Here is a 26,976-nt window from a genome sequence, read left to right as displayed (position 1 = left end):
TGCAGCATTTGCTGAGTCGCTCTCCCCGGCACTGCACTGCCCCTGAAGCTGAGGGAAGGCCTTGCCCCTGCCCCGGCAGCCAGAGAGGAAAGGCCCAGCATCTGCTAGCAGCCAGGGCCAGCGAGCCACAGCCCGGACAGGCCCTGCCAGGCTGCTTGCACCGAACCCTGGAGCCTGACCAAGCTGTACGGACCCCGGCACCTTCCCGGCCCCGCCACGCCCCTGTGAGGGGCTCTGAGCTTGTACAGCCAGGGGCAGACAAGGCTCGAGATGCCCCAGAGCTGGCTCTGTGCCTACCAGGCTAACACAGTGCTCAGCCCCCGAGCCAGCCCTTCCCCCCACCACCCAGAGCCAGTCCTTTGGCAGGGAGGGCAGGTGCCCGGCGGAGGTTCCAGCCAGAAGCCCGCATCGCTGTGACCAGACTCTGATAAATCCTGTGTGTGCCCGGGGCAGCGTGGGCAGTGGGGAGTGCATGCACGCGGGACACACCAGGGCTCAGTAGCTGTGCGTCGCACACACGCCCTGCAAGGCGGGAGGGTCCTCAAGCTCAGGCCAAACATCTACACAGCCACGTTTAGTGCCCTGGTCCGAGTCCCTTGGGGGCCTTGCTGCAGGGCTGTTATCCCTGTGTAAACGGACCCTCTGAGCATGGGCGAGTCCAAACCCGGCCATAACATTCGATAGGGCGCTTTGGGAAGCCTGGCCAATAACCCACCGCGTCCCGGCCAATAACCCACCGCTCCTGCCGCGCCCCGGCCAACAACCCACCGCGCCTGCCGCGCCCCGGCCAATAACCCACCGGGCGTGCCGCGCCCCGGCCAATAACCCACCGCGCCTGCCGCGCCCCGGCCAATAACCCACCGCGCCTGCCACGCCCCGGCCAACAACCCACCGCGCCTGCCGCGCTCCGGCCAATAACCCACCGCGCCTGCCACGCCCCGGCCAATAACCCACCGGGCCTGCCGCGCCCCGGCCAATAACCCACCGGGCCTGCCGCGCCCCGGCCAATAACCCACCGCGCCTGCCACGCCCCGGCCAACAACCCACCGCGCCTGCCGCGCTCCGGCCAATAACCCACCGCGCCTGCCACGTCCCGGCCAATAACCCACCGCGCCTGCCACGCCCCGGCCAATAACCCACCGGGCCTGCCGCGCCCCGGCCAATAACCCACCGGGCCTGCCGCGCCCCGGCCAATAACCCACCGCGCCTGCCGCGCCCCGGCCAATAACCCACCGCGCCTGCCACGCCCCGGCCAACAACCCACCGCGCCTGCCGCGCTCCGGCCAATAACCCACCGCGCCTGCCGCGCCCCGGCCAACAACCCACCGCGCCTGCCACGCCCCGGCCAATAACCCACCGGGCCTGCCGCGCCCCGGCCAACAACCCACCGCGCCTGCCACGCCCCGGCCAATAACCCACCGGGCCTGCCGCGCCCCGGCCAACAACCCACCGCGCCTGCCACGCCCCGGCCAATAACCCACCGGGCCTGCCGCGCCCCGGCCAATAACCCACCGGGCCTGCCGCGCCCCGGCCAATAACCCACCGAGCCTGCCGCGCCCCGGCCAATAACCCACCGCGCCTGCCGCGCCCCGGCCAATAACCCACCGCGCCTGCCGCGCTCTGGCCAATAACCCACCGCGCCTGCCGCGCCCAGGCCAACAACCCACCGCGCCTGCCGCGCCCCGGCCAACAACCCACCGCGCCTGCCACGCCCCGGCCTATAACCCACCGGGGATGCCGCGCCCCGGCCAACAACCCACCGCGCCTGCCGCGTCCCGGCCAACAACCCACCGCGCCTGCCGTGTCCCGGCCAATAACCCCCCGCGCCTGCCGCGTCCCGGCCAACAACCCACCGCGCCTGCCGCGCCCCGGCCAATAACCCACCGAGCCTGCCGCGCCCCGGCCAATAACCCACCGGGCCTGCCGCGCCCCGGCCAATAACCCACCGCGCCTGCCGCGCCCCGGCCAGCAGTTTTTCCGCCTGCATCTCCCTCCCTGCTGCCTGCCGCAGGTGCCCACGTGTAGACTTGGGGATTCCTGGCCCTGCCGGAATTAGTGTGACCTGTGACCTGCCCTTGTCCCCACGAGGTGGCGCTGAGCCGAACCAGCGCATCCCGCCCCCGGCAGCAGCGATCAGCGACCGCGCTGTGATGAGCTGGCCCGCAGCGCAGCCCTACGCGGCGTGTCCTGCTCAGTGTCACTTTCCGACGGCCCGCTCCAGAATTCAGGAGGCGCCCATCAAAGCACGCTTGCCGCAGAGCCGGCCCGGCCCGGGGAGAACAGGCAGCTTGCGGCCCACGCCCCACTCTAGCCCACTGGGGACTTTCCCCTTCCACAAAGGAGGAATTTCTGTGCCGGCTCCAGGGCTTCGTGGAGCAGGTAGACATTGAGCTGAAGAATAAACTGGCCCTTTCGGGGGCTTTTCATCTTTTCTGTGCGAAGCTGCTCGCTCTCCCTGTACCAAGCTTGCCAGAGGCAGCGAGCACTGCACGCGGGCGGGGATGGGGGGTGGGGGAGGGGATGCCCGTGGCGCGCCGTCTGTGCTCGGTAATTATAATCTAGACAAACAAGCTGAGCCCTCTTCAAAGCAAAGCCCAGCAGGGAGGAGACGTGGCTCGTGAGCGCTGTGGGGCTGTTCCTGGGGCGTCTAAGCATCTGGGTGTGATGAGCTCGGCCCTGGTGCCCGGGAGACCCAGACCTGCCCCACCCCAAGGCACGGCAGAGGCTGGGGGCGCTGGGAAGGGTGCGTGAATCCCCCCAGTTGGCCCCAGAAGGGAAGGTGACTCTCATGTGGCCCTTCAGTGACACCGGGTGATGACAAGCCCCGCAGAGCCCCGGGGCTCAGGGAAAGGGGCCCGGACCTGCGGGTGAAACCAGGGGAAGGGGGTGGGGCTCTCCTGGTACAGTCACTGTCAGGAGCGGGGGTGCGGAAACGCTGGCTGTGGGGCAGAGCTCCAGCTACTGCAGCCCCGGCCTCGCCCAGCAGGGGGTGCTGGGGGGGGTGGAGAGCTCCCAGCTACTGCAGCCCGGCCTCACCCAGCAGGGGGCACTGTGGGGGGAGAGCTCCCAGCTACTGCAGCCCGGCCTCGCCCAGCAGGGGGCGCTGTGGGGGAGAGCTCCCAGCTACTGCAGCCCGGCCTCACCCAGCAGGGGGCGCTGTGGGGGAGAGCTCCCAGCTACTGCAGCCCGGCCTCGCCCAGCAGGGGGCACTGTGGGGGAGAGCTCCCAGCTACTGCAGCCCCGGCTTCGCCCAGCAGGGGGCGCTGGGGGGAGCTCCCAGGTACTGCAGCCCCGGCTTCGCCCAGCAGGGGCTGCTGGGGGGAGCTCCCAGGTACTGCAGCCCCGGCCTCGCCCAGCAGGGGGCGCTGGGGGGGGGAGAGCTCCCAGGTACTCCAGCCCAGCCTCGCCCAGCAGGGGGCGCTGCGAGGAGGGGTGGGGGACTGAGGATGCCAGCACCGGGAGGGGAGTTCACAGCTGCTGCCGCAGGTCTAGCAGTTCCCTACAGCCGGTGCAGCCAGGAGCAAACCTCGGCTAGTTCTGTCCCGCTCCATTATCTGGCTCAACTCCTGGGCAGAGGCTGGTTTGTGCCGTGGCCAGGTCTCGGCCAAGGCTGCAGCCACCTCCTCCCCCTGTGCCAAACAGAAACGCTGCGGAGACACGGCCCTTCGCAATTCATCATCCCACCGACCCCCTTCGGCGCCTCCTTTGTCTGGAAACCAGCCTGGGGGTGGGAGGGTGGACAGGCAGACACAGCACCGGCCTCCCCCCAGCTTCCCTCCATGGCCCCAGCAGCCCTCAGTCCCTCTGCCACAACAAGAGCACCCCACGAGTGCCATGCACGGTGCATTTGTGACATGATCCCGCTGCCGTCTGGCCTGAGACCCCCCCCCAAACTCATTGCCAACTGCCCCCGGCTTCCCCTTTGCCCACCCCAGCCACCCCCTCAGTCCTGCCCGAGCCGCCGGGCAGAGCTGGTACCTGTCCAGAGAGCAGGCGAACACGTGGGCCCTGGCTGCTATGCCAGCCCATGAGCAGGGCAGCTGCACGGCAGGAAGGGCCACTGCCCCCCTCGTAGGGCGCTGCCTTCCCGGGGTCCCCGGCCGCAGGAGGTGTGACTGGCTGCCACAGGCGGGGGCAGCTCCAGAGCTTTTCCAGGCCAACCTCTTGTGTATAAATACGTAGAGCTGGCCCCCTCCATCCCACTTGTTAAAAGTGGGACAGCCGGGCTGCTGCGGGGGCCTTGGCTCCCGCATTATTGGGCCCAGAGGGGGAGGCTCTGCTGGGGCTGTATTTGGCGTTTTCCAAGAGCCGGGACATGTGGGAGGCTGGGAGACGGGAGGCCAGGTCCCAGTAATGGCTGAGAGCCTGAGTCTGCTGGCAGGTGCAAGAGAGACGAGCGTGGGGGTGGGTGTGAACGGGACGAGGGTGGTTTCTGATCCTCTGAGGGAAGGCGAGTGCAGGTATGTGGAAACTCAGCTTTCCTTTGGGATTGGGCTCTGGCTGGGGCCGGGTCTGTGGTGCAGTGAGTCAGAGCACCAGCCCGCGGATCGCGAGCCATCTTCATGATAATACTTTGTGCTGTGCGAGGCCTCAGCACCCCGCGCAAGGGGCGGCGTCATCCCAACAGGTGCACAGTAAGGAAACTGAGTCACAGGCCAGTTCAATGACTTGCCCAAGGTGCCATGGGCAGATTGGAACCAAACACTGGACTCTCAGCTCCTGAGTGCACTGTCCAGCTCCGAGGCCCAGCTCGCATCCCGATGGGGACCAGCAGCGGGTAAGGAGGCACACAACCTTGCGGTGCAGCTCGCCGGGCAACATGAAGAAGAACACGTTTGCTGCTGGGGACTTGCCCAATCCCACGCCTCCTCCTGCCTTGTGAGCTGACGTCTGGCTTCCTCTTCTGCAGCCAGGTGTGGACAGAAAATGTATCGTGCCCACGAAGTGCCGAGTCCCTTTCACACCCCCTGGAGCTGGCAGGTGTCTGACTGCCTTGATCTTGCTGGGATCTGCTTTCAGCCCCTCAGCTGCGAGCAGAGGGCCGACGCATGGCAGCTCACGCTGGCTGAGGCAGTTATTCCGGGTTGAGTTTTAGGTTCGTGGCCCTGCTTGGCTGTAGAAAAGCTTTGTTCCCACAGCCGTGCTGTCACACCAGGTCTGAGCGGGCATGCAGGGCTCGGCGCAGGGCGCTTGGCCGGTGTCCCCCAGTGCTGGCATGCAGCATCCACATGCGGCCAAACCCCTCTGGCAGCTCCAGCGACTATCTGTGCTGCGCCCCAGACGCTCCCTGGCAGGGGAGTGACCCTGCGCAGGAGGGGATGTAAGACCAGCGTGGGCGGGACTATGCTAATGCCCGCGTTATGCTGCCGAGCATGCTCAGTATGAGCTAGCGGCCGAGCTATTTCCAGGAGCCTGAGCTGACGAGGCTGAGCTGAGTGTCTGAGCTGTTAATAGAAGGGGCTGTGCCGTTAGGTGCCCGCGTGTGCCCATGGTGCCCTCTACCGGCCCTCACAGGGCTTGTGGCTCACAGCCCAGGGAGTCGCTCCTTTTGCTGCCATGCTAGAGGCTGTTGCTGAAGGTCCAGGGTTCAAGTCCCTGCAAGCTAAGGGCAAAATCATCGCCTTGGATGCAGGTGTGGGGGGCCCGGGGAGCCCGTACAGCCCCGTGAGCGCCCTTGGGCTGAGTGTGTCCCCAAGGATGGCAGTGAACGCGGTACTGGGCACGGGGCAGCTGCCCTCTGCTGAGTGGACCCAATGAGCTACCCTGGTGCTGCTGGGCCATTGCGGGAGAGCCGGAGCAGGGGCAGCCAGGAGCCCTAGCTGGCTACGGGTCTGTTACCGCACCTTTGGGTCAGATGCCAGGCCGTGGCAGCCTTTGCGGCATGAGGGTGCGATGCTGACCCAACCCAAGGGCATGGTGGAAATGCCCCGGCTGCAGGGCGACGCACCGGGAAGGACCGGTCCTGGGAGAGGTGCTCCTGGTAAGACGTTGCACCAGATCCCCTTTCTCCCTTCTGCAGTGCCTGGGCTGGGCTCAGCGGGCAGCACAGGCCCTGGTGCCGGCGGCTGGCTGCGAGCTGTCGCAGGGCACACTCTGCCTGCCACATTGGCTTGCGCTGCCAGCACCTCGGGCTTCGAGACGCACGGAGCAGGGAAGGCACCGGGCAGGGAAAAGCATCCCGAGCCTAGAGAGAGGCCCAAAGGGGCCGGGGATCAACGGTGCAGCAGTGCCACCTGCCGGCGGACGAAAGGCTCCCGCTTGCTGGGGAAAAGCCCCGGGAATTTTCCACTCCCTGGCTTCTGTCTGTCTCACCAGGACAGGCACAGTTAGAGCCCAGCTGCTGTTCAGCAGCACGTTGGAAACCAGCATGGACAGGCCGAGCACCGTTCATTGCAAGGCTGACTGAGAACCGGGTTCCCAGCAAGTCTCTGGCCCCCTTCCACCACCCCACGGGTGGTGAAAAGCTTTGTTGCATGTCGCGGTCACACAGCAGGAAGCTGGCGACGGGTTACATCGAACTGTGACCCTTTCCTAAGCCCTGTAAATCTAACGCGCCAGCGACGGGGATTCGAGCTGTCTTTGCTGGCGCTTTTCAGCGCTGACATGTTTGTGGCTCAGGGGAGTGTTTTTTCACACCCCTGAACAACTAAAGTTAACGACGCAGCCTAAGCGGGCCCCCTGCCCGCACGCTCCGCTCCACTCCGCACCGGGAGGCGGCCAGCACGTTCCTGCAGCCCTGGGGGGTGTGGGGGGGCCTTCACGAGCTGCCCCCGCCCCGAGCCGCTGCCAGAGGGGTGTGCAGGTCGCTTTCGGGAGCCGGCGCCGCCCAAGGCAAGCACTGACCCCCCTGGCCCCCTTCTCCACCCCAACCCCCTGCCCCATCCCAGAGCCCGCACCCCACCCCCAAACTCCCTCCCAGAGCCTTAGGCAGGGAGCGGGGGACTTGGACCCCTTCTGGGCAGCACCACAAATTATCCAAACCTGCTGCAAGTGTCGGGATCTGCTGCTGCAGGGGTGAGTGTGGGGTGGGTGCGCTCCCCCCGCCCTCTTTTTTCCTGCACTTTTGCTGTGAAATTTACTAAAGTGAGCGGAAGGAACAGGGGATGCCAAACCTGTAACTTCATCATGATCCCGCTTCCCTCCTTTACAAACGCACACATTAAAAACAAAGCCCTGACGCCCAGCCCCAACCCCGTGTCCCTTTGGTCAGAGGCTGCTAGCACAGAGCCAAGCTGGAGTCCCGCCTTTACCACACGCTCAGCGGGTTACACAGTCTGAGCTTGTTCGTTCTCAACAGGAGACCACACGGGAGCGACCTGTCTCTGTCTCCCTGTCACCTGCCTCCGAGTCCAGCAAGCCACGATCTCCGTCTGCTGGCGGGTCTCACACGACCAGCCATGTCACAGCCTTCGATGGAGGAGCAGAGCTGTGTACTCGTTCCTGGCCAGTAAACACACTCTCAGCCCATCCCAGCCAGCTGTCAATGTCCAGGCGTGAGGCGTGTGTTGTTTGCACGAGATCCCTACGTACTGAGGCGGGGACAACCGCTCGGTATCGTTTTTCTGGGTTTGACTTTTATGTTCTTGGCCCTGCTTCGCTGTAGAAAAGCTTGTCATTTTCTGCCATGGTCTCATTCAGCTCGTGGGTCCTTGCTCCCTTCACCTACAATGAGGATATTGTCTGCAATGATTTTCACCCCAGGCAGCCCTGCCGGCACTTGGGTGAGTCTTCTCTGGAACAGCTCTGGTGCTGGGCTTATGCCATCTGCATGGGCAGCCATCGGTAGTGACCAAATGGTGTTGTCAGCAGGCTGGACCCATTACCAGGCTTATGTGCCAAACCCTCATGCCTCACATCACAGACCGTAACGATTCTGGCTGTGGCGAGTTCTGGCAAGAGGTCCATTGTGGGCAGTGGATAGTGGCATCTAGTCAATGCCTGGTTCAGTGGCTTGGGTGTATGCAGATGCGTCACTTCCCGATGGCTTCTTTACCTGCACCATGTTGCTTACCCAGGCTGTCGCGGTGCTAGGAGACCTCAAGCTCCTTGTGTACTGGATAGCGTAGTGCCATGGGATGTTTCCTTCGTGGTAAGCACACAGGTTCCCCCGTGGGGTCTCTTTCCAGTTGCAGCTTTCCTTCAGGACGCCTGTTGCCTTTGGAAACCTCCCCAAACGCTTTTACAATTGTCTCCATTGTTCTCAGGAGACTCCTCCTTTTGTTTCTTGCACTGCAGCTACACAATTCTGACACGGCATCCTGAACAGAGCCATGGCTCATGTGGCTGTATTCCCCACGAGGGTCTGTGGCGCTTGCCATCTGTGACCCAGAAACCTCTTGGAGCCAGCTGGCAGAGAATACAGGGAGTGCATGGGGTCTGACAGGGATCCTCTCGGTCAGATACATGGATAACGGTTCACCAGAGAGGAATGTGAGGTCTCTACCACCAGCCAGTAGCCCACTGGTCGTCATAATCATTGCAAAAAACTCTGCACTGAAAATTATATTCTCAAGGTCCTGGGAGGGAGGTCACCAGGAGGTGACAGCCTTGGACATGTTCCTTGCAGGCAGGGGGTAACAGACGCTTACCTCTCAGTCTGGCCATGAGACTCCTGTGTATTGTGTGCCTCCCAAGGGATGAACCATAGAATCATTGAATATCAGGGTTGGAAGGGACCTCAGGAGGTTCTAGTCCAACCCCCTGCTCAAAGCAGGACCGATCCCCGACTAAATCATCCCAGCCAGGGCTTTGTCAAGCCTGACCTTAAAAACCTCTAAGGAAGGAGATTCCACCACCTCCCTAGGTAACCCATTCCAGGGTTTCACCACCCTCCTAGTGAAATAGTGTTTCCTAATATCCAACCTAAACCTCCCCCACTGCAACTTGAGACCATTACTCCTTGTTCTGTCATCTGCTACCACTGAGAACAGTCTAGATCCATCCTCTCTGGAACCCCCCTTCAGGTAGTTGAAAGCAGCTATCAAATCCCCCCTCACTCTTCTCTTTTGCAGGATGCCAGTTTGCATACTGAGCCAGAGACCAGTGATATCTACAAGAGAGAAAATCTACAGGAACCAGGAGGGGTGGGGGTGTCCTGTTTGTAACTGAGATCAAAGGCGTAGTCTGAGAATGGAAAGAAACAAACAGGATCCTTCACCAAGGAGGCAAGCTGCCCAGTATCCTGTCTGCCGACAGTGGCCAATGCCGGGTGCCCAGAGGGAATGAACAGAACAGGGAATCACCAAGTGATCCATCCTGTCGCCCATTCCCAGCAGCCTGCAGCCACAGGAGAATCTCAGCTTCCATTTACAATCGCCAGCTAGGTTCGAGCACCCGTGGCTGCAGAGAAAAACTAGGAAACATGGTCCCAGCGCAGCCCGAAGGCCGAGAGGCCCGACAGCAAAGGAACAGAGCCCACCCTATCTTTTTTTGTTTTGTTTTTTTTAAGTCTCATGATTTTTAAGCCAGTCTCATGGTCTGGGGGGTCTGACTCCTGGCTTGTGAATGCTGGTGGTTAGCAATGCTGCTGAAGAGACGCCTCAGGCCTTGGGGGTCCCTCCGTGCAGGGGGAATTAAGATGCCACAAGTCCTCCTTTTCTTTTTGCGAATACAGACTAACACGGCTGCTACTCTGAAACCCAGCACACGGGAACCTTCCGTTCACCACATCTTGGAGGGGATGCAGCAGTGCCCGCAGACTTGCACAGCCACCCCTGGGACAGACGCAGCACCCCATTGGACTGCCAGGGGAATCTAGGCTGGTGACGCTGTAATGACTTCCTGGGAATACGGCCCGGCCATGGGGGCAAGGCCCCTCCTCCTGAGGAAACGCCTGGGGAGCTGGAATGATGGCAGTGGGTGGGGCCGGGCACAAGGCATTATGTTCCTGCTGGGGCCGAAGGAGGAACTTCACAAACGTCTGATTTTGAAATAATTCTGCTCCCCAGCCCCCGTCCCCTTGCTCCCCTGGCGGAGGCTGTTCCTGGATCCAGCTAACAGCATAGCTGGCCGCTGAGACAGCGCAGACCGGGTGGCTATGAAGTGACAAAGGCTAAGCAGCAGGAGCCACAAAGAACGACTCCGTCTTCCTGCAGCTTCCCTGAGTCACAAAATACAAAGGGAAGGAAATAACCTAGGGGCTAGGCACTGGGAGGCCACAGGGCCTCTCAACAGAGGGTCTGTCCGAGTCTGCAGGCAGCGTTGGACACCACTGCAAAAGGGAGGAGCACCTCTGAGATCAGAGGCAGCCCCATGGCGCTGGGCAGAGGGCAGCCCACGCAGCTCTCTGCCTGGCTCTACAAACATGGAGGCCGTTCTCGAGAGCTATTCCCAGGCAATGGCAGGGCTGGTGAGTCAGGCTGTGTCACCATCGCCAAAAGGGGCAGCAGCTCGAGTGCTGGGAGCAGGGCCTGGGTCACTGGCTGAGAAACGGAAGGGGGACGAGCCAGGGCCCTGCACGTCAGTGCCCAGAGAGATGGGATAATGGCAAGCTGGAGGGGGGTTGTCCCGGGCGGACATGCAGGGACAGTGAGGCCCAATCCAGGAAATCACAGGGAGGCCAGCTGAGTTGAGCTCTTTATTACACAACCCATGTGCTGGGTGAGATGAGGCCCATGGGTGATTGGGGGTGGGTGTCAGGTGGGGGCCGTATTGGAGGATCCTGTCCTGTCCCCACACAGGCCCTGCGGTCACACTCTCGGCTCTTCCTGGTCTCTCTCTCTGGTCGGCCCTGTGGAAGAAGGGGCAGTCGGTCAGGCCAGGGGCTGGTCATGAGGCTGGGGGCAGGGAGGGAGGTGACAGCAGCAAGGACCTGCAATCCTGGACTGCCCCATGGGCGGGGGCTGGGCACAGAGATCCCGGCAGGCAGGGGGCTGGGCTCACCCCATCACTCAGCTGTGTTTGTGTCCTCCCTGTTCCCCCCATCCCTCCCGGTGTCAGGTGCAGTCAGCGCAGTTCTGCCTTGCACGGCTTTGAGGCGGGGGCTGGGGGCACGGCTGACGTGGCTGCGCCCGGCCCTTCCTGGGCAGTCGCCGTCCTTGCAGCAGGGCTGAGTGCACGGGGCTGGGTGACCTCGGGAGCTGCCACTGGGCAAACTCCATGGCACAGAGCAGCCCCGGGGAGGAGGCAGGAGACCCAGCCGGCCAGGCCAGCAGCACCCATATCATCCCTGGGCACTCCTCTCCCCATCTCCACGCCAGCCTCCCGCAGCCCTTCACCTCCTCCCCAGAGAGCTGGGAGCTCCATGGGGGAGAGAGGGCAATCTGCACCCCCAGCTTCCGCCCAGACTCCAGGCCTCCGGGGGAGCTGGGTCACTCGGAGCAGGTCTGTGACCAGAGTGACCTTTTCAAAATGCAAAAATGAGACACATGCCAGAACCCCAGACCCCTTGTGGCCAGGCCCCCTGCCCTGCCTATTCCAGCGAGGGAAGGTTGGATAAACACGGCACTAAGGGATGCAAAGGGAGGGCCTGAGGCAGGACAGCTCACAGGAGCGAACATCTCCGTAGTTATCTGTGAATCCTCTACAAAGAGCTCGTCTCTCACATGCTGGGCTGATGTGAGATCCTGTCTGTGCCCAGCACCTTTGGGGGCCATAACAGTAACAGTGTTTCCAACGTGTGCAGAGTGGCGAGCGGGAGGGCCAAGGGCTCGTCACAGCTACACCCTCATGCCAGCAAAGAGTCACCTCCCTGGGTAGCCGTTTATTCTGTATAGCAACAGGAGAAGGGGAGCAGTTGCTTCAGAAGCTGAAAGCCCAACGGCCTCAGGAAGCGGCCGCTCAGTTCCTGTTCCAACGCAAAATGTAGCAACAGGATAGCAGCTTAGCAATGTGGCAACTGCCTGATCAGCTCAGAGCTTTATCCCACCCCATCCTAACAAAGCCAGGTTGGTGTGACACTCGCAATCCAGGTGCCAGCTCATGTCAGAGTCCCTGTGTCTCAGTGGAACAGTGACAGACACACAGCTGGAATCAGTCTGGCTCACCTGTGCGTTAGTGTTGTTAAAACAGGGATTAGAATGATAGGAATCTCTTTAGTGTTTCTTCTTTATTGAATGCTGGTGTGTTGCTGCCTGCATTCATCTCACTTACAGCATCTGTATCCCACAGTGTAAGGTAATATTTGAGCGGTTGTACGGTGAGCCTCTGTGACTGTGTAACTCACCAGACAGGAGAAAGACAAGAATAGTGTGAATGGCTGATCTCCTACAGAAGATGTTATATCCTGCCCAACAGGAAAGGTCCATTGATACCAGGTGGACTATTGTGGGACATGAAAGAGGACAAACCATGTTCATTGTTTTGCCCTCCCCGCCCCGTGAAGATGAGTCATCCAAGTGGAGTCCTCCCATCAGCTGAGGCTGAAGCTGAGAACACGAGGAAGGGTGGGGATAAAAGCCCCAAACAGAAGGATCTGATGATCATGATGCAGTTTGGACTCTGGGGCGGCAGGGTTTCTAGGCATAAGCAACAGATCCACAGCTGCTCAGCCAGGGCTAGTCCTGAAGGGCATATGGAGCTTACTCATGATAGAAGCTTCGGCTTCCTTGTGAAAGCTGAGATCGTAACTCATTTGTATTTCTAGGTTGGCTTTCTTTAACCTTGTAAATAACTCTCTGGTTTCCTTTCCCTAGTTAATAAATCTTTAGATAGTTTATTAGAGGATTGGCTAGAAGCGTTGTCTTTGGTGTGAGGTCTGAGGTGCAGTTGACTTGGGGTAAGTGACTGGCCCTTTGCTATTGGCGGTAAGGGGACTATTGCTGTGATTGATGGTGTAAGGAACCAGCTATCACAAAGCTACGCTCACCTGGGTGACAAGACAGACCGGCGTACCCAAGGGGCCTGTCCGTGACGCCCTGGCTAGGCTCTTATGGTGCCTGAGGAGTTCACACTGGATAACTGGTTGGTGAACCCCAGGTAGAGAGCTCACAGCCCGGTGGGGTTTGTGCTCCGGTTCCTAGCAGTGCCCCGGGGCTGGTTCTCACGCTCTGGAGGCCCTGCTGCCAGAGGCACAGTTAGGATTCGACTGCCAGAACTGGCCATAGGCCCTTGTATTTAGTCCATTTCCCATCACAAACAGCGCCGCAGACGCTCCTTCAGCGATACGGGAACGGCCCCTAGTGTATTTCCAGCACTGTCCCTCTGACCGGGGCAGCTCACCACCCACCTAAGGCCCCGTCTACGCCAGCAGGCTTCGAGCAGCACCGTTGTCCCAGATCGCTCGTGAAGCTGCTCTGTGCCGAGAGGAGAGCGCTCTTCCCTTGGCACAATTAATCCATTCCCAACTAATGGCAGTAACCGTGTCGGTGGGACAGCATCTCCTGCCCGCTCAGAGCTGTCCACGCTGGCACTTCTGTCCGTGAAACGTACGTCGCTCAGGGGGGTGTTTTTTCACACTTCTGAATAACAGAAATGATACTGGCCAAAGTGGTAGTTTAGACATAGCCTCCCAGCTCCTCCACAGGCCCTGAGACATCCGGCTCTGGTGCCAAATTGTTCCCGGTGCCCTGGCAGTGCCACAGACGACCTCGTCCCATGCCTTGGTGACTGAGCCGTAGGAGTCGGTGCGACTGTAGGCTGAACATGGGCCGGGCCCCACAAGGGCTTGCGGGTCACATTAGCTACAGAGCACGGAGAGACAGCTGCTCAGCCTCCCCATTGAAATCTAACTGGGACCCAGTCTCCAGCTGGGGTGGGAGATGGGGCTAAAAGAGGACTTGGTCACTAGGGCATATCTGAACCCTGAAAAAACATTTCTTAATGGTCACTTCATTTACATATTAGTTGAAGAACCTTTAGTGCCGGATTTTCAGGAACTACGGTTAGGCAGACAAAATGTACGTGCAAAGCCCTCATTTGCTAACAGTTATGGCCCGTGGATGCAGACTCTCAGTCTACGCGTGCCTACGACAGCTCTTGGCCGTTTGCATGCCGCGCTCCTTGCAGGCACAGCCAGGGGCGTCGGCCTGTGAATACTTACGACACGGATTTGTATGCGGAACATTTTATGAACTGATTTCCATGATCGTCTCCCCTGCCCTGGCCTCCCACAGCAGGGCTAGGATCCAGCCCCAGAACCAGCAACCTCTTTCGCTTCAGTCCCGTTTCCCACCCTGCACTCCCGGTGACCAGTCCGGCCGGCAGCTGCGTTAATTCTCAGCCTGTCCCAGCTTGCTGAGCTGCCCAGCCCAGGCCGGCGGGTTCACGCGCTCGGGCCCCTTACCGAGTGTCCTGCAGGCCTGCTGGCACGCCCGGAGAGTTTTGAAGTTGTTCCCGTTGCCCCGGCAGCCGCCATAAAAGAATCTCTGGCACATCCCGTAGGCCGGGTTGTAGAAGAAGCGAAGGAACCGTTGTGCGCAAGGGCCCCTCTCAGGCGGGAGTCGGCAAACGTCACCTGGAGAGAGGAGAGGGGTTATAAGGAGGGCAGAGATCTGCAAGGGAGCTCAGGCTAGTGAACCCAGACTGGTGGGGAAGTGGGGATGTCTCTGGCCCACAGGATGCCTGGCCAGTGCTGTGGGGCTGGGGGCTCCTCAGGCCCCTCTATCTTTGCTGCTGGTACCTGTTCCAGGGGCCAGGCAGCCGAGGCTACAGCCAGTAAAGCAGCATTTCTTCCTGTTGGGACAGTCCCTGTCGTCTCTGCACTTATTCTTCTCACACGGCGCGAACGTCTGCAGCACTGTCCTCTTGGGGCAGGTGCCAGGTTTGGCTGGAAAAGGGAAACAACAACAGCTCATGTCTCTGTGGGGAACAAACCCCAAACGCACAGGCCTGCACCACGGACTGGAGCCAGGCCCCAGATCTGACCTCTGGCCAAGGCTTTTCCTTGCCGTCCTGGTCTGCGCCTCTCCAGGACTGGTCCCTGCGGCTTCCCCCCAGACCCTCCCACCCCACGCTCAGCCGCATGCCCCCGGGCCTTAGACCCCCTTCAGTCAGTCTCCTGCCTGTCCCAGCTCTGTCCCTTGCCCCACGTCCATTCTCAGACCCGGCCCCACTTGTGTAGCAGTTTGAATTACTCAGAATGTCCGGGGGGCTCATCTAATAGGCAGGACCAAGTACCCCGCCTTTGGTCCCCCACTCCCAGGTGCGAAGTTACCTGGCACAGCCCACATGCAGTACACATGGCATCCCTGGCTGCAGCACTTCCGGCCCAGTCCACACTCCCTGTCGTTATTGCATTCCACAAGGCAGATGGTCATAATGCTGGGGTCGAACTGCGGGCAGTACCCTGGGTTTACTGGGGAACAGAACAGCGAGAGAGCAGGGTCAGCGTTGTCTGGACTTGTTCCAATGGGAAGGCTGCTATGTAACCACATAGTGCTCCTGCAGCCGCGAGCAGGCTGATCCCCCACCCGCCCAGGTCGCTGGCCTTGCACACACCGCCCGCTTCAGAGTGTCCGCTAAGGTCTCTGTCTGCAGGGCTGCAGGGGGGCCTGCAAACGTAGGACTGGGAGGGATCCGAGAGGTCTTCTAGCCCAGTCCCCTGCACGGAGGCAGGACTCCGTATTATCTGACCACCCCTGACAGGGGTTTGTCCAACCTGCTCTTCAAAACCTCCAGTGACGGAGATTCCAGCCTCCTGGGCAATTTATTCCAGTGCTTTACCACCCTGCCAGGACGGTTTCCCTAATGTCTAATCTAGTGTCTTGAGTCACTGAAGGCAACTATTGCAGAGCCCCGGGGCCATCCAGATGAGGGTCTCCTGCCTTCTGGGTCAAACGCAGGGTGAGAATGGGCAGTTGCTGCTGGACTGGGCAGGAAGCAGCAGACATGGTCCATTTATCGCCGTAGCGTCTGAGCACCACCGTTGTAATCAGGATAATCCGAGATGCCACCTCCCCATCAGGATCCTCGTACTCTGTGTCACTCCCGCACACCAGGGAGGCCCTGCTGGGCCCCAATTCTGACCATCCCTTGGCTGGGTGGGGGCCAGGCCCATGCCCGTTGGGGTGGGGTTGGGCCCTGGAAGCAGGATTCATGGGGCTATCATGGCTGCAGGTGTCCAGACTTTCTCAGGGGGCCGTGGCCACCTTGTTAATATTAAAATAGGGAGCCCAAAGGGGTGGGCGTGGCCATGGGGTCACCAGGCCTTGGCTCTCGGCTCCCAGCACCGATGGAGTGGGGTGGAGAAGGAGAGCCCCTCACCTCCTACGGGGAGTCTGCACTCCCTCCCGCAGCCGGTGCTGCAGCAGCGCTCGGATCCGGGACAGTCAGCGTCAGTGGAGCAGAACATAAGGCAGTTCACAGCCCAGTGAATGGGAGCGGGGCACTCGCCCTTTTTCACTGGAAACAAATGGGAAGAGAACCGGGGTTACAGAGCGTGGGGCAGACACATCAGCCAGGCCAGGGAAAGAGAAGCATCCTGAGGCAAGGGGGTCATATCCAGGCAACGGACTCTCCCTCCCTTTACCCCCTCACCCAGGGATGGAGGAATCTAACTGCTCACCCCCCAGGGGTGTGACGAAGTGGGACTGTTCTTAATGTTTCCTCCGAATATTGTGGGGGGTGCCTCAGTTTCCCGTAGGCAGTTCTTAAGTATCTAGGTGGTGGGGTAAGGGTGTATGATCATTGCAGAGCCCTAGAGGGCAGGTGTGTGCAGGGGTCTGGACACAGAGAATGGCCGACACCCTGTTTCCTGGCAACAGATGGCCTGGGCCCTTCCCCCCCCTGCAAGGTGAAAGCTAAAGGGTTGGAGAACAAAGGAATCAGGTGACCACCTGGCCCAGGAAAGGAACAAAGCCCAGAGGAGGAGGGGCTGGAGGAAGTTTCAGTTTGGGGCTGGCTGGGACATGGAGTGAAGGGCAGACGTGGTTGTCTGGCTCACTGCCCCCCAAAATGGACCTAGCTGAAGGGTCCTGTTCTCTGCACCAGCAAGCTCTGTTTTAGACCATGTTCCTGTCATCTAATAAACCTCTGTTTTACTGGCTGGCTGAGAGTCACGTCTGACTGCGGAGTTGGGGTGCAGGACCCTCTGGCTTCCCCAGGACCCCGCCTGAGTGGACTCGCTGGGGGAAGCGCACGGAGGGGCAGAGGATGCTGAATGCTCCGAGGTCAGACCCAGGAAGGTGGAAGCTGTGTGAGCTGTGTGTCCTGCAGACAGGCTGCTCCCAGAAAGGAGACTTCCCCAGAGTCCTGACTGGCTTCATGGGGAGCAGTTCCAGAGCATCGCCCAGGGACTCCGTGACAAGGGGTGACCTCCTCCGCTCCCCAAAGACAGCCGGAAAACTTGCAATTTCAGGGCTTGTTTTCAACTGCATGTCACTAGAGACACAGGCCTCAAGGAGGAGGCTGGTTGGGAGGGATCCAATGGGCATGCTTTGAGATGGGCACGGGAATTAAAGATGAACCCCAGCCTGAGCCAGTCCCACCTGGGGGGGCCACACGGCAAACCCCCACCACAGCAGGGCCCTTACATGACTTAAACGAGTGTAAAGTCAGAGCAATCAAGACAAGGGAAACAAAGCAACAGAGAGAAGGCCCCTCTCTCAGGGTGAATCCTCTTTGCTGTGCTCTCTACCCTGTTCCCCAGCAGGGTCTGTTGTAATATATTCTTGTGGGTCTGTAAAGATCCTGGCTTATGACACAGCATCGTATAATACAGGTCAACCCCCGCATCCCGCCCAAGTGGGGGTTGGAAACAAGGGCACCCAGAGGTGCCATCCCCTCCTTCTGCCTTTGTTCTGCAAAGGCAGGACCAGCCCAGAGGTCTGGCTCTTGGGCTTTTACATGTCACAGGTACGGAGATAGCTGGGAGAGCTTCCCACCAGCAGCAGGGCTGGGAGGCAGCTCCGGGCCTTAGGCTCTGGCTCCCCTCGAGAGCTCACAGCTGCACCGACCGCAGGTCTCTAGTGGACCTGCTCTAAGCCGACAGGAGTCGCTCTCCCATCTACTTAATTAATCCACCCCTAACGAGCGGTTGTAGCTTTGTCAGCAGGAGAAGCTCCCCATCGGCTGTCCACACCATTGCTTAGGCTGGTGTAACTTATCTCACTCAGGGGTGGCTTATTCACACCCCTGAGCAACGTAAGTTCTGCTGGATAAGCCGTGGTGTAGACTAGTGGTTTTCAACCAGGGGTACGTGAACCCCTGGGGTACACAGAGGTCTTCCAGGGGATACATCCCCTCATCTAGAGATTTGCTTAGTTTTACAACAGGCTACAGAAACAGCACTAGCGAAGTCAGAACAAACTAAAATTTCCTACAGACACTGACCTGTTTGTACAGCTCTATCTGCTCAACACTGACACGTACGCAAAATCTTTATATTCCAGTTGACTTATTTTGTCATTGTCCGGTCACAATGAGAAAGTCAGCCACTTTTCAGTACTAGTGCGCTGTGACCCTTTGGGATTTTTACATCTGATTTTGCAAGCAAGTCGTTTTTAAGCGAGATGAAACTTAGGGTACGCAAGAGAAATCAGCCTCCTGAAAGGGGCACAGGAGTCCAGAAAGCCTGAGAGCCAGTGGTGTAGACATAGCCTGAGTATCAATCTGTGTGACTGATACCCTGTCACGGGCATACGCAGCGAGGGGTCAGGAGTGAGCTGCACCGAACAACAGATGGCGCCTGCCCTGACCCATCTCCACACTCCCAGGTACACGTGTTGACAGCAGGGCGCTCTGCTGCACAGGACATGCTGGACTGAGCAACGAGGGAAAAGTGGCTTCGCCAACACGTGTTCACTAGTATTTGCCCTTTGAAGAGTTGAGGCAGCCGCTGGGCATCAGGAAAATATTAGTGGCTCTCATACATTTCACACGCTTCAGCACGGATGATGCTGATGCTCCACCCCAGACTGGGCACAACTGGACATTCCTCATTCCCTGGTTCCAAATGCTTCAGGCATCAGCTCAGGGGCAGAAACAACATGAAGTGACTTAGGGAGCCAGTGTGACGATGTGACGCAGCAGGGAGGGGGGAGTGTTGACCTGGGAATGTGCCCTGGGGATGGGAGACCTGAGAGCCTGTCACCTGAGCCAGGAGCGGGAGGGGGAGGGGGAGGTAACACCCTGCTCCCCCAGAAGGACTTGACTGAGGGGTCCGGGTTGTACCCACAAGCTCTGTTTTGGACTGTGTTCCTGTTGTCCAATAAACCTTCTGTTTTACTGGCTGGCTGAGAGTCTCAGTGAATCCCAGGAAGAGGGGTGCAGGGCCTGGACTCCCCCACACGCCATGACAGCCAGTCACACGACAAGAAAAAGGAACAGTGCCATTTAAAGGAGACAAAAAGAAAAGGAGGACTTGTGGCACCTTAGAGACTAACCCATTTATTAGAGCATGAGCTTTCGTGATGCATCCGATGAAGTGAGCTGTAGCTCACGAAAGCTCATGCTCAAATAAATGGGTTAGTCTCTAAGGTGCCACAAGTCCTCCTGTTCTTTTTGCGAATACAGACTAACACGGCTGTTACTCTGAAACCTCTCATTAAAGGAGACAGTTCACAACCACCCCAGCGTCTCACCCCACGGGTTTTCCCCCCATCTGGTGAATCCATCTAATAACACACATGCTACGTTTCAGAGGAACAGCCGTGTTAGTCTGTATTCGCAAAAAGAAAAGGAGTACTTGTGGCACCTTAGAGACTAACCAATTTATTTGAGCATGAGCTTTCGTGAGCTACAGCTCACTTCATCAGATGTTTACCGTGGAAACTGCAGCAGACTTTATATACACACAGAAATCATGAAACAATACCTCCTCCCACCCCACGTGGACAGTGGGGTGGGAGGAGGTATTGTTTCATGATTTCTGTGTGTATATAAAGTCTGCTGCAGTTTCCACGGTAAACATCTGATGAAGTGAGCTGTAGCTCACGAAAGCTCATGCTCAAATAAATTGGTTAGTCTCTAAGGTGCCACAAGTACTCCTTTTCTTTTTACACATGCTACGATGCTCGTAGAGACTTGATAACGAGTCAGCGCAGCTCAGCTGGCAACAAACATGACTAGGGCCGGACAGCCTAAGGGGTTCCAGGGCAAAGAGGCCCCGGGGAAGCCCGGACAGCAGGAAGGCTGCATGCAGGAAGGGAGTGTTTATGGATTGTTGGCAGTGGGGAAGGAAGGTGATGGGTGCATGGGGCTCAGAGGCAGCGTGGGGCGTAGGAGGTGGCAAAGAAGCCCAAGGCTCCCCAAGTTTCAGTGGGGGGCCAGCAGCCCCCTGACACCAAGATGCTGCAGGCGGGTGTTTGACTTACTGGTTACAGCATTTCCCCAAATTACCGCTGGGTTTTCTCCTTTTTATAAAAGCTTCTTTTGTAAGACATAGACTTGGTTCCTGGGAGTGGGGTAGGGCTGTTTCCTGAAAGCCCCCGGGGTGATTTATCATCTCCCAGAGAGGCGACGCCATTAGAGCCTGGGCACCCCCCAGCTCTCCTTTGACGTGCTGGGGCAGTTTGAACACAAGGCTGCCAGGAGCCCCTGCAGCAGGGCATTGCAGCCTGTATGTGCGGGTTCTCTGGCTGTCTGCATTGGGGACACCCTGGCTCCCCCAGGCACGTTGCCACCGCAGACAGCCGCTCCACTTCTGAAACACAAGGAGCATGCCTTGATTCAAGGGTCGGGGGTGGGCTAGCTGGGCCCAAAGGCTCTCCTTAACTCCTGCTGTGCTAGCTGACAGTTTCTCTGTTTCATCAGACTGGGTCAGACCAATGGTCCATCTAGCTCAGTACCTGTCTCTTGACAGGGGCCAATGCCAGATGTTTCAGCAGGTCTGAGCAGAACAGGTAATCATCAAGTGACCCATCCCCTGTCGTCTCGTCCCAGCTTCTTCCAGTCAGAGATTTAGGGACACCCAGAGCATGGGGTAGCATCCCTGACTGGCTAATAGCCATTGATGGACCTATCTTCCAGGAACTTATCTAATCCTTTTTTTAACCCCATTAATTTTTGGCCTCCACAACATCCTCTGGCAACAAGTTCCACAGATTAACTGTGCGTTGTGTGAAGAAACACTTCCTTATGTTTGTTTTCAACCTGCTGCCTGTTAATTTCATTGGCTGGCCTCTGGCTCTTGTGTTATGTTAAGGGTTAAATAACACTTCCTTGTTCACGTTCTGAGGACCCACAAAGGGAGCGCAGAGGGTGGAATAGCCCAGGACCCTCAATATTTTGTCCACCAATTAGGTCTAATATCTAACACACCAATTTGGGTTATTATTTTCTGGTTCCACATCTTCTGTTTTTACCAAGTGTGATTTCAACACAGTCCTTGAACCACATCGGTACGGCCTTTTATCTAGATCAGGGTGGCCAGCCTGAGCCTGAGAAGGAGCCAGAATTTACCAATGTACATTGCCAAAGAGCCACAGTAATACGTCAGCAGCCCCCCATCAACCCCCAGCACCTCTCCCCCGCTGCCATCAGCTGTTTCGCTTGGCAGGAGGCTCTGGTGGGGAAGGGGGAGGAGCGAGGGCATGGCAGGCTTTGGGGAAGGGGCAGGGGCCTTGGGGGAAGGGGTGGAGGGAGGGCAGGGCCTGGGGCAGAGCAGGGGTTGAACAGTGAGCACCCCCCAGCACATGGGGAAGTTGGCGCCTGTAGCTCCCGCCCCGGAGTCGGCACCTATGCAAGGAGCCGCCTATTAACCTCTGAAGAGTCGCATGCGGCTCCGGAGCCCCAGGTTGGCCACCCCTGATCTAGATCAATTCAGGCGGTTTCCTTTTCCTACCTTCCCCGTCAGCATTTGTTGCTCTGCGGTATTGTTACATCTTATGAACTTTCACGGCCCTTTAATCCTCGTGCTCACAATTAGAGCAAATTTGTAGGCCCAGTTATCACAGCAGTGGCATGATTCCAGCCCTGGCCTGTAGAGATGAGCAGCCCAGGCCAGGCACAGGGGAGGGGGGCTGATGGGCAGGATTTCCTGCTGCCACCTGACTCTCCTGGAGAGCCTTAACTTGTTTTGTTGCCCTGGCAGCTGCCATAATCGATGTTTTGACACCTCCTGGAGGCTGGGTTGCAGAGCAGGCGAGGAGATGGGTTTGAAAGAAAGCCAAGATCTACCAGGGAGTCTCAGACTACTAGACACAGACAGGGTCTCTGGTCCCCAGGAGGGGAGGGGGATCTTTCTGGAGAGCACATTTCTAGGGCTAGACAGCTGTGGCCACAGTCGGACAAGCAGTATTTATGACTGGAGGGACCCGTAGTCTGCGCAGCTCAGCGGGCAACAAACATGACTAGGGCCGGCCAGCCTGAGGGGCTCCAGGGCACAGAGGCCCCGGGGCAGCCCGGACCGCAGGACGGCTGCATGCAGGAAGGGAGTGTTTACGGGTGTTTGGCAGTGGGGAAGGAAGGCGCGGGGTGCATGGGGCTCAGAGGCAGCGTGGGGTGTAGGAGGTGGCAAAGGAGCCCAAGGCAGGCCTCTGGGAGAGGCGCGGGCAGAGGAGGGGATGAGGGAGAGGCTGGATAAAAACTGAATGAGGAGCCAGAGCAGAGCTGTCCAAATGGCCTGGGGGCAGGGGCTGAGCAGCGGAGAAGGAAGATCCTGGGGGGATCGTTTGGTGGGGCAGGGAGGGGAGAGGTTACAGCCCATGCAGTCCATCTCCTAGGGCCCGGGCTGCTGTCCGGGCAGCCGGGAGAGGTGAGCAGTCGACCCACCCCCAGCCTGGGCTCGGCCGTAGGCTTGGTGAGTCTCCTGCCCTTGGCTCCCCGGCGGGAGCCCCCGCTCCTGCACGATCTCATTGGTCCTGGCAGGAGTTCAGCTCACCCCTGCGGGGTCTGTCCAGACTCCAGCTGCAGTTCACGTGTCTGCAGCCCCTGGAGCTGCTCTCCAGGTCCTGCCAGAGGTCGCTGGCGAGAAGCAGCCCTCCAGGGCCCCTTGCATATCAACCTGGTGGTACCTGTCTGCCCCCACCAGTGCGTGGGGGGAGGGGCGGCTGTCCCCTCCAGCCCGAGCTCACTCGCAGCCCCCAGCAGCCTCCCTGCTCCTGAGGAAACGTCTCCCCCTTTCCTGTGGTCCCTGGCACCGTTTGAAGCTCCCCGCTGCAGGGACAGCATGTTCTGCAGCTGGCCCAACTGGGGCTGCCTGAATGCAGGAAGGCACCTGCCTTTGTAGCTGGTGGGGTGGGGGGTCCCATTGCCTGGGGGTGAACCTGGGGGTGTCACAGAGAAAGACCCTGGCAGGACATGCGGAGGGCCTGGATGTGGGGGGAGGGGTGACGGAGAGCATGGGGGTTATCCCAGAGATGGGGAAGGGGAGGGAAGAGAGCTCACACTGAGCCATGCATGGCAGGGAGACACCCAAGGGCACAACCCAGAGCCAGGCTGCGTTCTGGCCCGGAGGGAGATGGGTTCAAGGGGGGCTGTCTGGGAGTCACTGGCTGGAGCCATGGGCATGGGGGGCTCACCTGGGAGGCCCTAGAGGGTAGAAAGGCTCCAGGAGCAGCCAGAGGGCTGGGGAGAGCCAGGGGGGCTCAGTGTCCCAGGAGCGGGAGGAGAAGAGCAAGGAGGCCTCACTGGGGCGAAATGGGGTCAGGCACGGGGACAGCCCCACACTCAGGGGGCTGGAGACACTGGGGCAGGCGGCAGAGCCAGGGATGCTGCGAGGGGCTGTGTCGCGTGGGGGATTTGGGGCAGGAGCCGCCGAGAGCGAAGGGGGCTGGGGGCAGGCTGTAGGGCTGGGGGCAGGCAGAGGGAAGCCAGGCTGGCTGGGGAGGCAGGGGCAGGGAGCCCTCACCTTGATGGAGCTGCCCAGAGGCAGACGGCGGATCAGCCCAGAGGGTGAGGAGCCCCAGGAGGAGGAGGCCTGATTTCATGGTGCTGCTATGCCAGGATACCCAGCGCCAAGCTGCACCAGCTTATATACAATCATGCCAGCCTGGTACTGCGGCCACAGGAGGGGACATTACACAAGAGAGCTGCCCCCGGTTTCTGCCCCTCCCAAAGGGAACAGGGAAGCAGCAGGGCCCTGCGAGAGTTAGGAAACATCCCTGGTGTGAGGAAGGTGGAAATGTAATAACAGGCTGCAGAGGTGAGCTCATGTTTCCCCCCAAAGGCTTGTGCTATCCCTGTTTGTGGTCATGTGCTCTGGATCACGCCCCGTCCAGCTCAATTGCCCCCCGTCCTGCCCCGCCCCGCGGGTTCTCTCAGCTGATGTCTAACGATGGGGGCTGAATGTTTCTGTGCCCCTGACCCTCGTCTCTGGGATGTGACCAGAGGAGGGTGTGTGGGGAGGTCTTGGGGCTCCCACCACCACCTCCCCATTAGGCTGTGATGACCCCAGAGAAGCAGTACTCACATGTCCCCTTTAGGGTTGTTGACCCCGTATGAGTGGCTCATGCACGTTCCCCTGAGGGTGTGATGACCCTGGTAGGAGCAAACCCTCTGGCCCTGACAACAGCCCTCCCGGCAGCACAGCATCACCCAGCGGTGGTCCTGGTGGTCCTGGCAGGAGGACGTGGGCTGGGGGACCGTGTGAATGTCCGTCATGCCATTGCTTTCCCAGAGCAGCACATTTGTGCTTTCCAGGTATTTTTATGAGCTGCAGGGACATCACGGGACAGGGGAGATTTATTACAACGGGGTCATAGGAGCCACAAACAGTGGAGCAATCTGCTCGACATCTTAGATGTCTGTGTAAGAGGGGAAATGGTCCCTCTATTGTGGGGAACTTTCCTGGCATATGCACTACCCCGGTGAAATGGGCCAGGGAACGGATCTGAGTCCTTGCTCCCAATCCCTTCACCCGCAGGCCGGCCTGCCCTCGAGGACCCCCCCATAATCCCAACATGGCTGGGCCCAGGATTCGTGGGGCCTGGGCCCGCAGTCTTGTCATGGTCACGTAGGACAAGGGCTTGGCTGTCCCCACTCCGGGGTGCTCTCTCCGCACCGGACGCTTCCCTGCCCCACTGCTCACCGCAGAGTTCAGAGCAAATACAATTTATTAACCAGCAACTAATGAGAACACGGGAAAAGGGGAAGCTGAAACGGAAACATTTCACCCTGCCCAGTGGACCCAGGGCACCACCCTCGGCCATCTCGGGGGCACAGGGACTTTCCCAGCCTGCCCCTCGCATGTCCCAGGCCCCTGCCCAGGCCCTGGCTGTGCTGCCGTGACACCGGGGCTCGCACCCTGCTCTGGCGGTGCCCACATGCCCACAGGTGCTAGGGGGCAGGGCCCATCCCCCCAGCCTGGCCCCCGTCGGGGTCACGAGCCCCTCCCAGCCCCACCTACAAGGCCTCATGCCTGGGGCCTCCCTGCGCTGGGCCTGGGGCCCGGGGCCCCTGGACTCCCCAGTCGCTCACGTGCCCGGCCCCGGCTCCGGCCCCAGCCCCAGCCCCATTCACACCCTGCCTCCAGCTCAGCTCCTGGGGCTGCTCCTCTGGCCCCGGCTCTGCCCCTCTGCTCCCAGCCCAGCCCAGCCGGGCTCCTGCTCTCCCCTTAGCTCTGCCCCTCTGGCCCCGGCTCTGGCCCTGCTCCCAGCCCAGCCGGGCTCCTGCTCTCCCCTTAGCTCTGCCCCTCTGGCCCCGGCCCTGGCCGCTCCACCTCACACGGGACCCTGGCCTCCTGACCCCCTCATTGGCCTGTCTGCCCTGTCAATCAGCCTGACCTGGAGCGTTGGCCTCTCCCCATTGGCCCTGGGGACTGTCAGTCCTGATTTCCTGTGGCCCTCCCCCTTTCTTTTGGCACTGGGAGAGGGGAACCAACCCCCCCGCCCCAAGTTTCAGTGGGGGGCCAGCAGCCCCCTGACACCAAGATGCTGCAGGCGGGTGTTTGACTTACTGGTTACAGCGTTTCCCCAAATTACCGCTGGGTTTTCTCCTTTTTATAAAAGCTTCTTTTGTGAGACACAGACTTGGTTCCTAGGAGTGGGGTAGGGCTGCCTCCTGAAAGCCCCCTGAGTGATTTATCATCTCCCAGAGAGGCAACGCCATTGGATCCAGGGCACCCCCCAGCTCTCCTTTGACGTGCTGGGGCAGTTTGAATACAAGGCTGCCAGGAGCCCCTGCAGCAGGGCATTGCAGCCTGTGTGTGCGGGTTCTCTGCCTGTCTGCATTGGGGACACCCTGGCTCCCCCAGGCACGTTGCCACCGCAGACAGCCGCTCCACTTCTGAAACACAAGGGACATGCCTTGATTCAAGGGTCAGGACATTTCTGAAATCCTCAGGTCCTGAGCCAGGGAAAGGCCTGGAGGCCAGGGAGTTTGCCTGGGGATGCACTGCAGGAGTATGGACAATACCGTCACCTTTCACTGCTGATCAAAGGGACACGGAATGAAACCAGCCCAGTAACTCTCAGGAGAGTCCCCGGCTGGGGTGGCTGCTGGGTCACAGTGACTGGGGAATCCTGAATGTATCTTAGTGACGTCACCACGCACTTCATGCTGCGTCATGCTAAAGAGCGTCTGCACACCCGGCTTGTAATAAATAACGCCAGAAGGTGGCTGCTGCTTCGGCTCTCTGGAGACCAGGATCCCTGAGCCAAAGGCAAAGCTGGGCTTGTGGGCGCTCTCAAGGGTTAGAGAGGAAATGCCCAGCACCCATGGCAGCTGTGTGAGTCATTTCTCCAGTGTCCTGCCCCTTGAGCCTGCACCCCAGCTGCGCCCCAGACGAATATGACCCCTCTGAGCCCTGGCAGGAGGTCCATGCTCCTGGGTGCCAGCCTAGAGTTTGGTAGGACTGGTATTGTCATTAACTCCCAGCCATTGGCTTCCACTGCAGGATAGGCCCTGGGCAGGGGGCAGCCCACGAAGCTCTCTGCCTGGCCCTACAAACATGGAGGCCATTCTCAAGAGTTATTCCCAGGCAATGGCAGTGCTGGTGAGTCGGGCTGTGTCACCATCGCCAGAAGGGGCAGCAGCTCGAGTGCTGGGAGCAGGGTCCAGGTCACTGGCTGAGAAACAGGAGTGGGGTTGAGCCAGTGCCCAGAGCGATGGGGTAATGGGACCTGTAACCCTTCTGCCAGGTGGAGCCGGCAGCAACCAGGGCCGGGTTCAATATCTAGGGGTTCCTCTTCAACAATGCGACACAGAACCAGCGCGAGCCCC

The 26,976-nt window shown here is 59.7% G+C and overlaps 1 protein-coding gene across 2 annotated transcripts; it reads right to left on the bottom strand.

Annotated features, from left to right (window-relative positions):
- Nucleotides 1-10,577: 10,577 nt before the first annotated feature.
- Nucleotides 10,578-23,808, bottom strand: LOC140896864 (uncharacterized). 2 transcript variants are annotated; one of them, XM_073308905.1, is made up of 6 exons: nucleotides 23,666-23,808; nucleotides 16,141-16,278; nucleotides 15,092-15,232; nucleotides 14,558-14,704; nucleotides 14,222-14,392; nucleotides 10,578-10,729 (listed from the first exon to the last, which is right to left on the bottom strand). In XM_073308905.1, exons 1-6 carry the CDS (start codon nucleotides 23,742-23,744, stop codon nucleotides 10,689-10,691), a joined length of 717 nt encoding a protein of 238 aa, XP_073165006.1. In that variant the 5' UTR covers nucleotides 23,745-23,808; the 3' UTR covers nucleotides 10,578-10,688. The 2 variants fall into 2 exon arrangements, with proteins under 2 accessions (XP_073165006.1, XP_073165005.1); XM_073308904.1 differs by lacking the exon at nucleotides 10,578-10,729 and having other exon boundaries at nucleotides 14,037-14,392.
- Between the last annotated feature and the right edge of the window lie 3,168 nt (nucleotides 23,809-26,976).

Source organism: Lepidochelys kempii, chromosome 13 (genome assembly GCF_965140285.1).
Source record: "Lepidochelys kempii isolate rLepKem1 chromosome 13, rLepKem1.hap1, whole genome shotgun sequence".
In the NCBI taxonomy this organism is placed as follows: domain Eukaryota; kingdom Metazoa; phylum Chordata; order Testudines; family Cheloniidae; genus Lepidochelys; species Lepidochelys kempii.
Note: the sequence above shows the minus strand (reverse complement) of the source record. Positions and strands in the feature narration are given on the sequence as shown.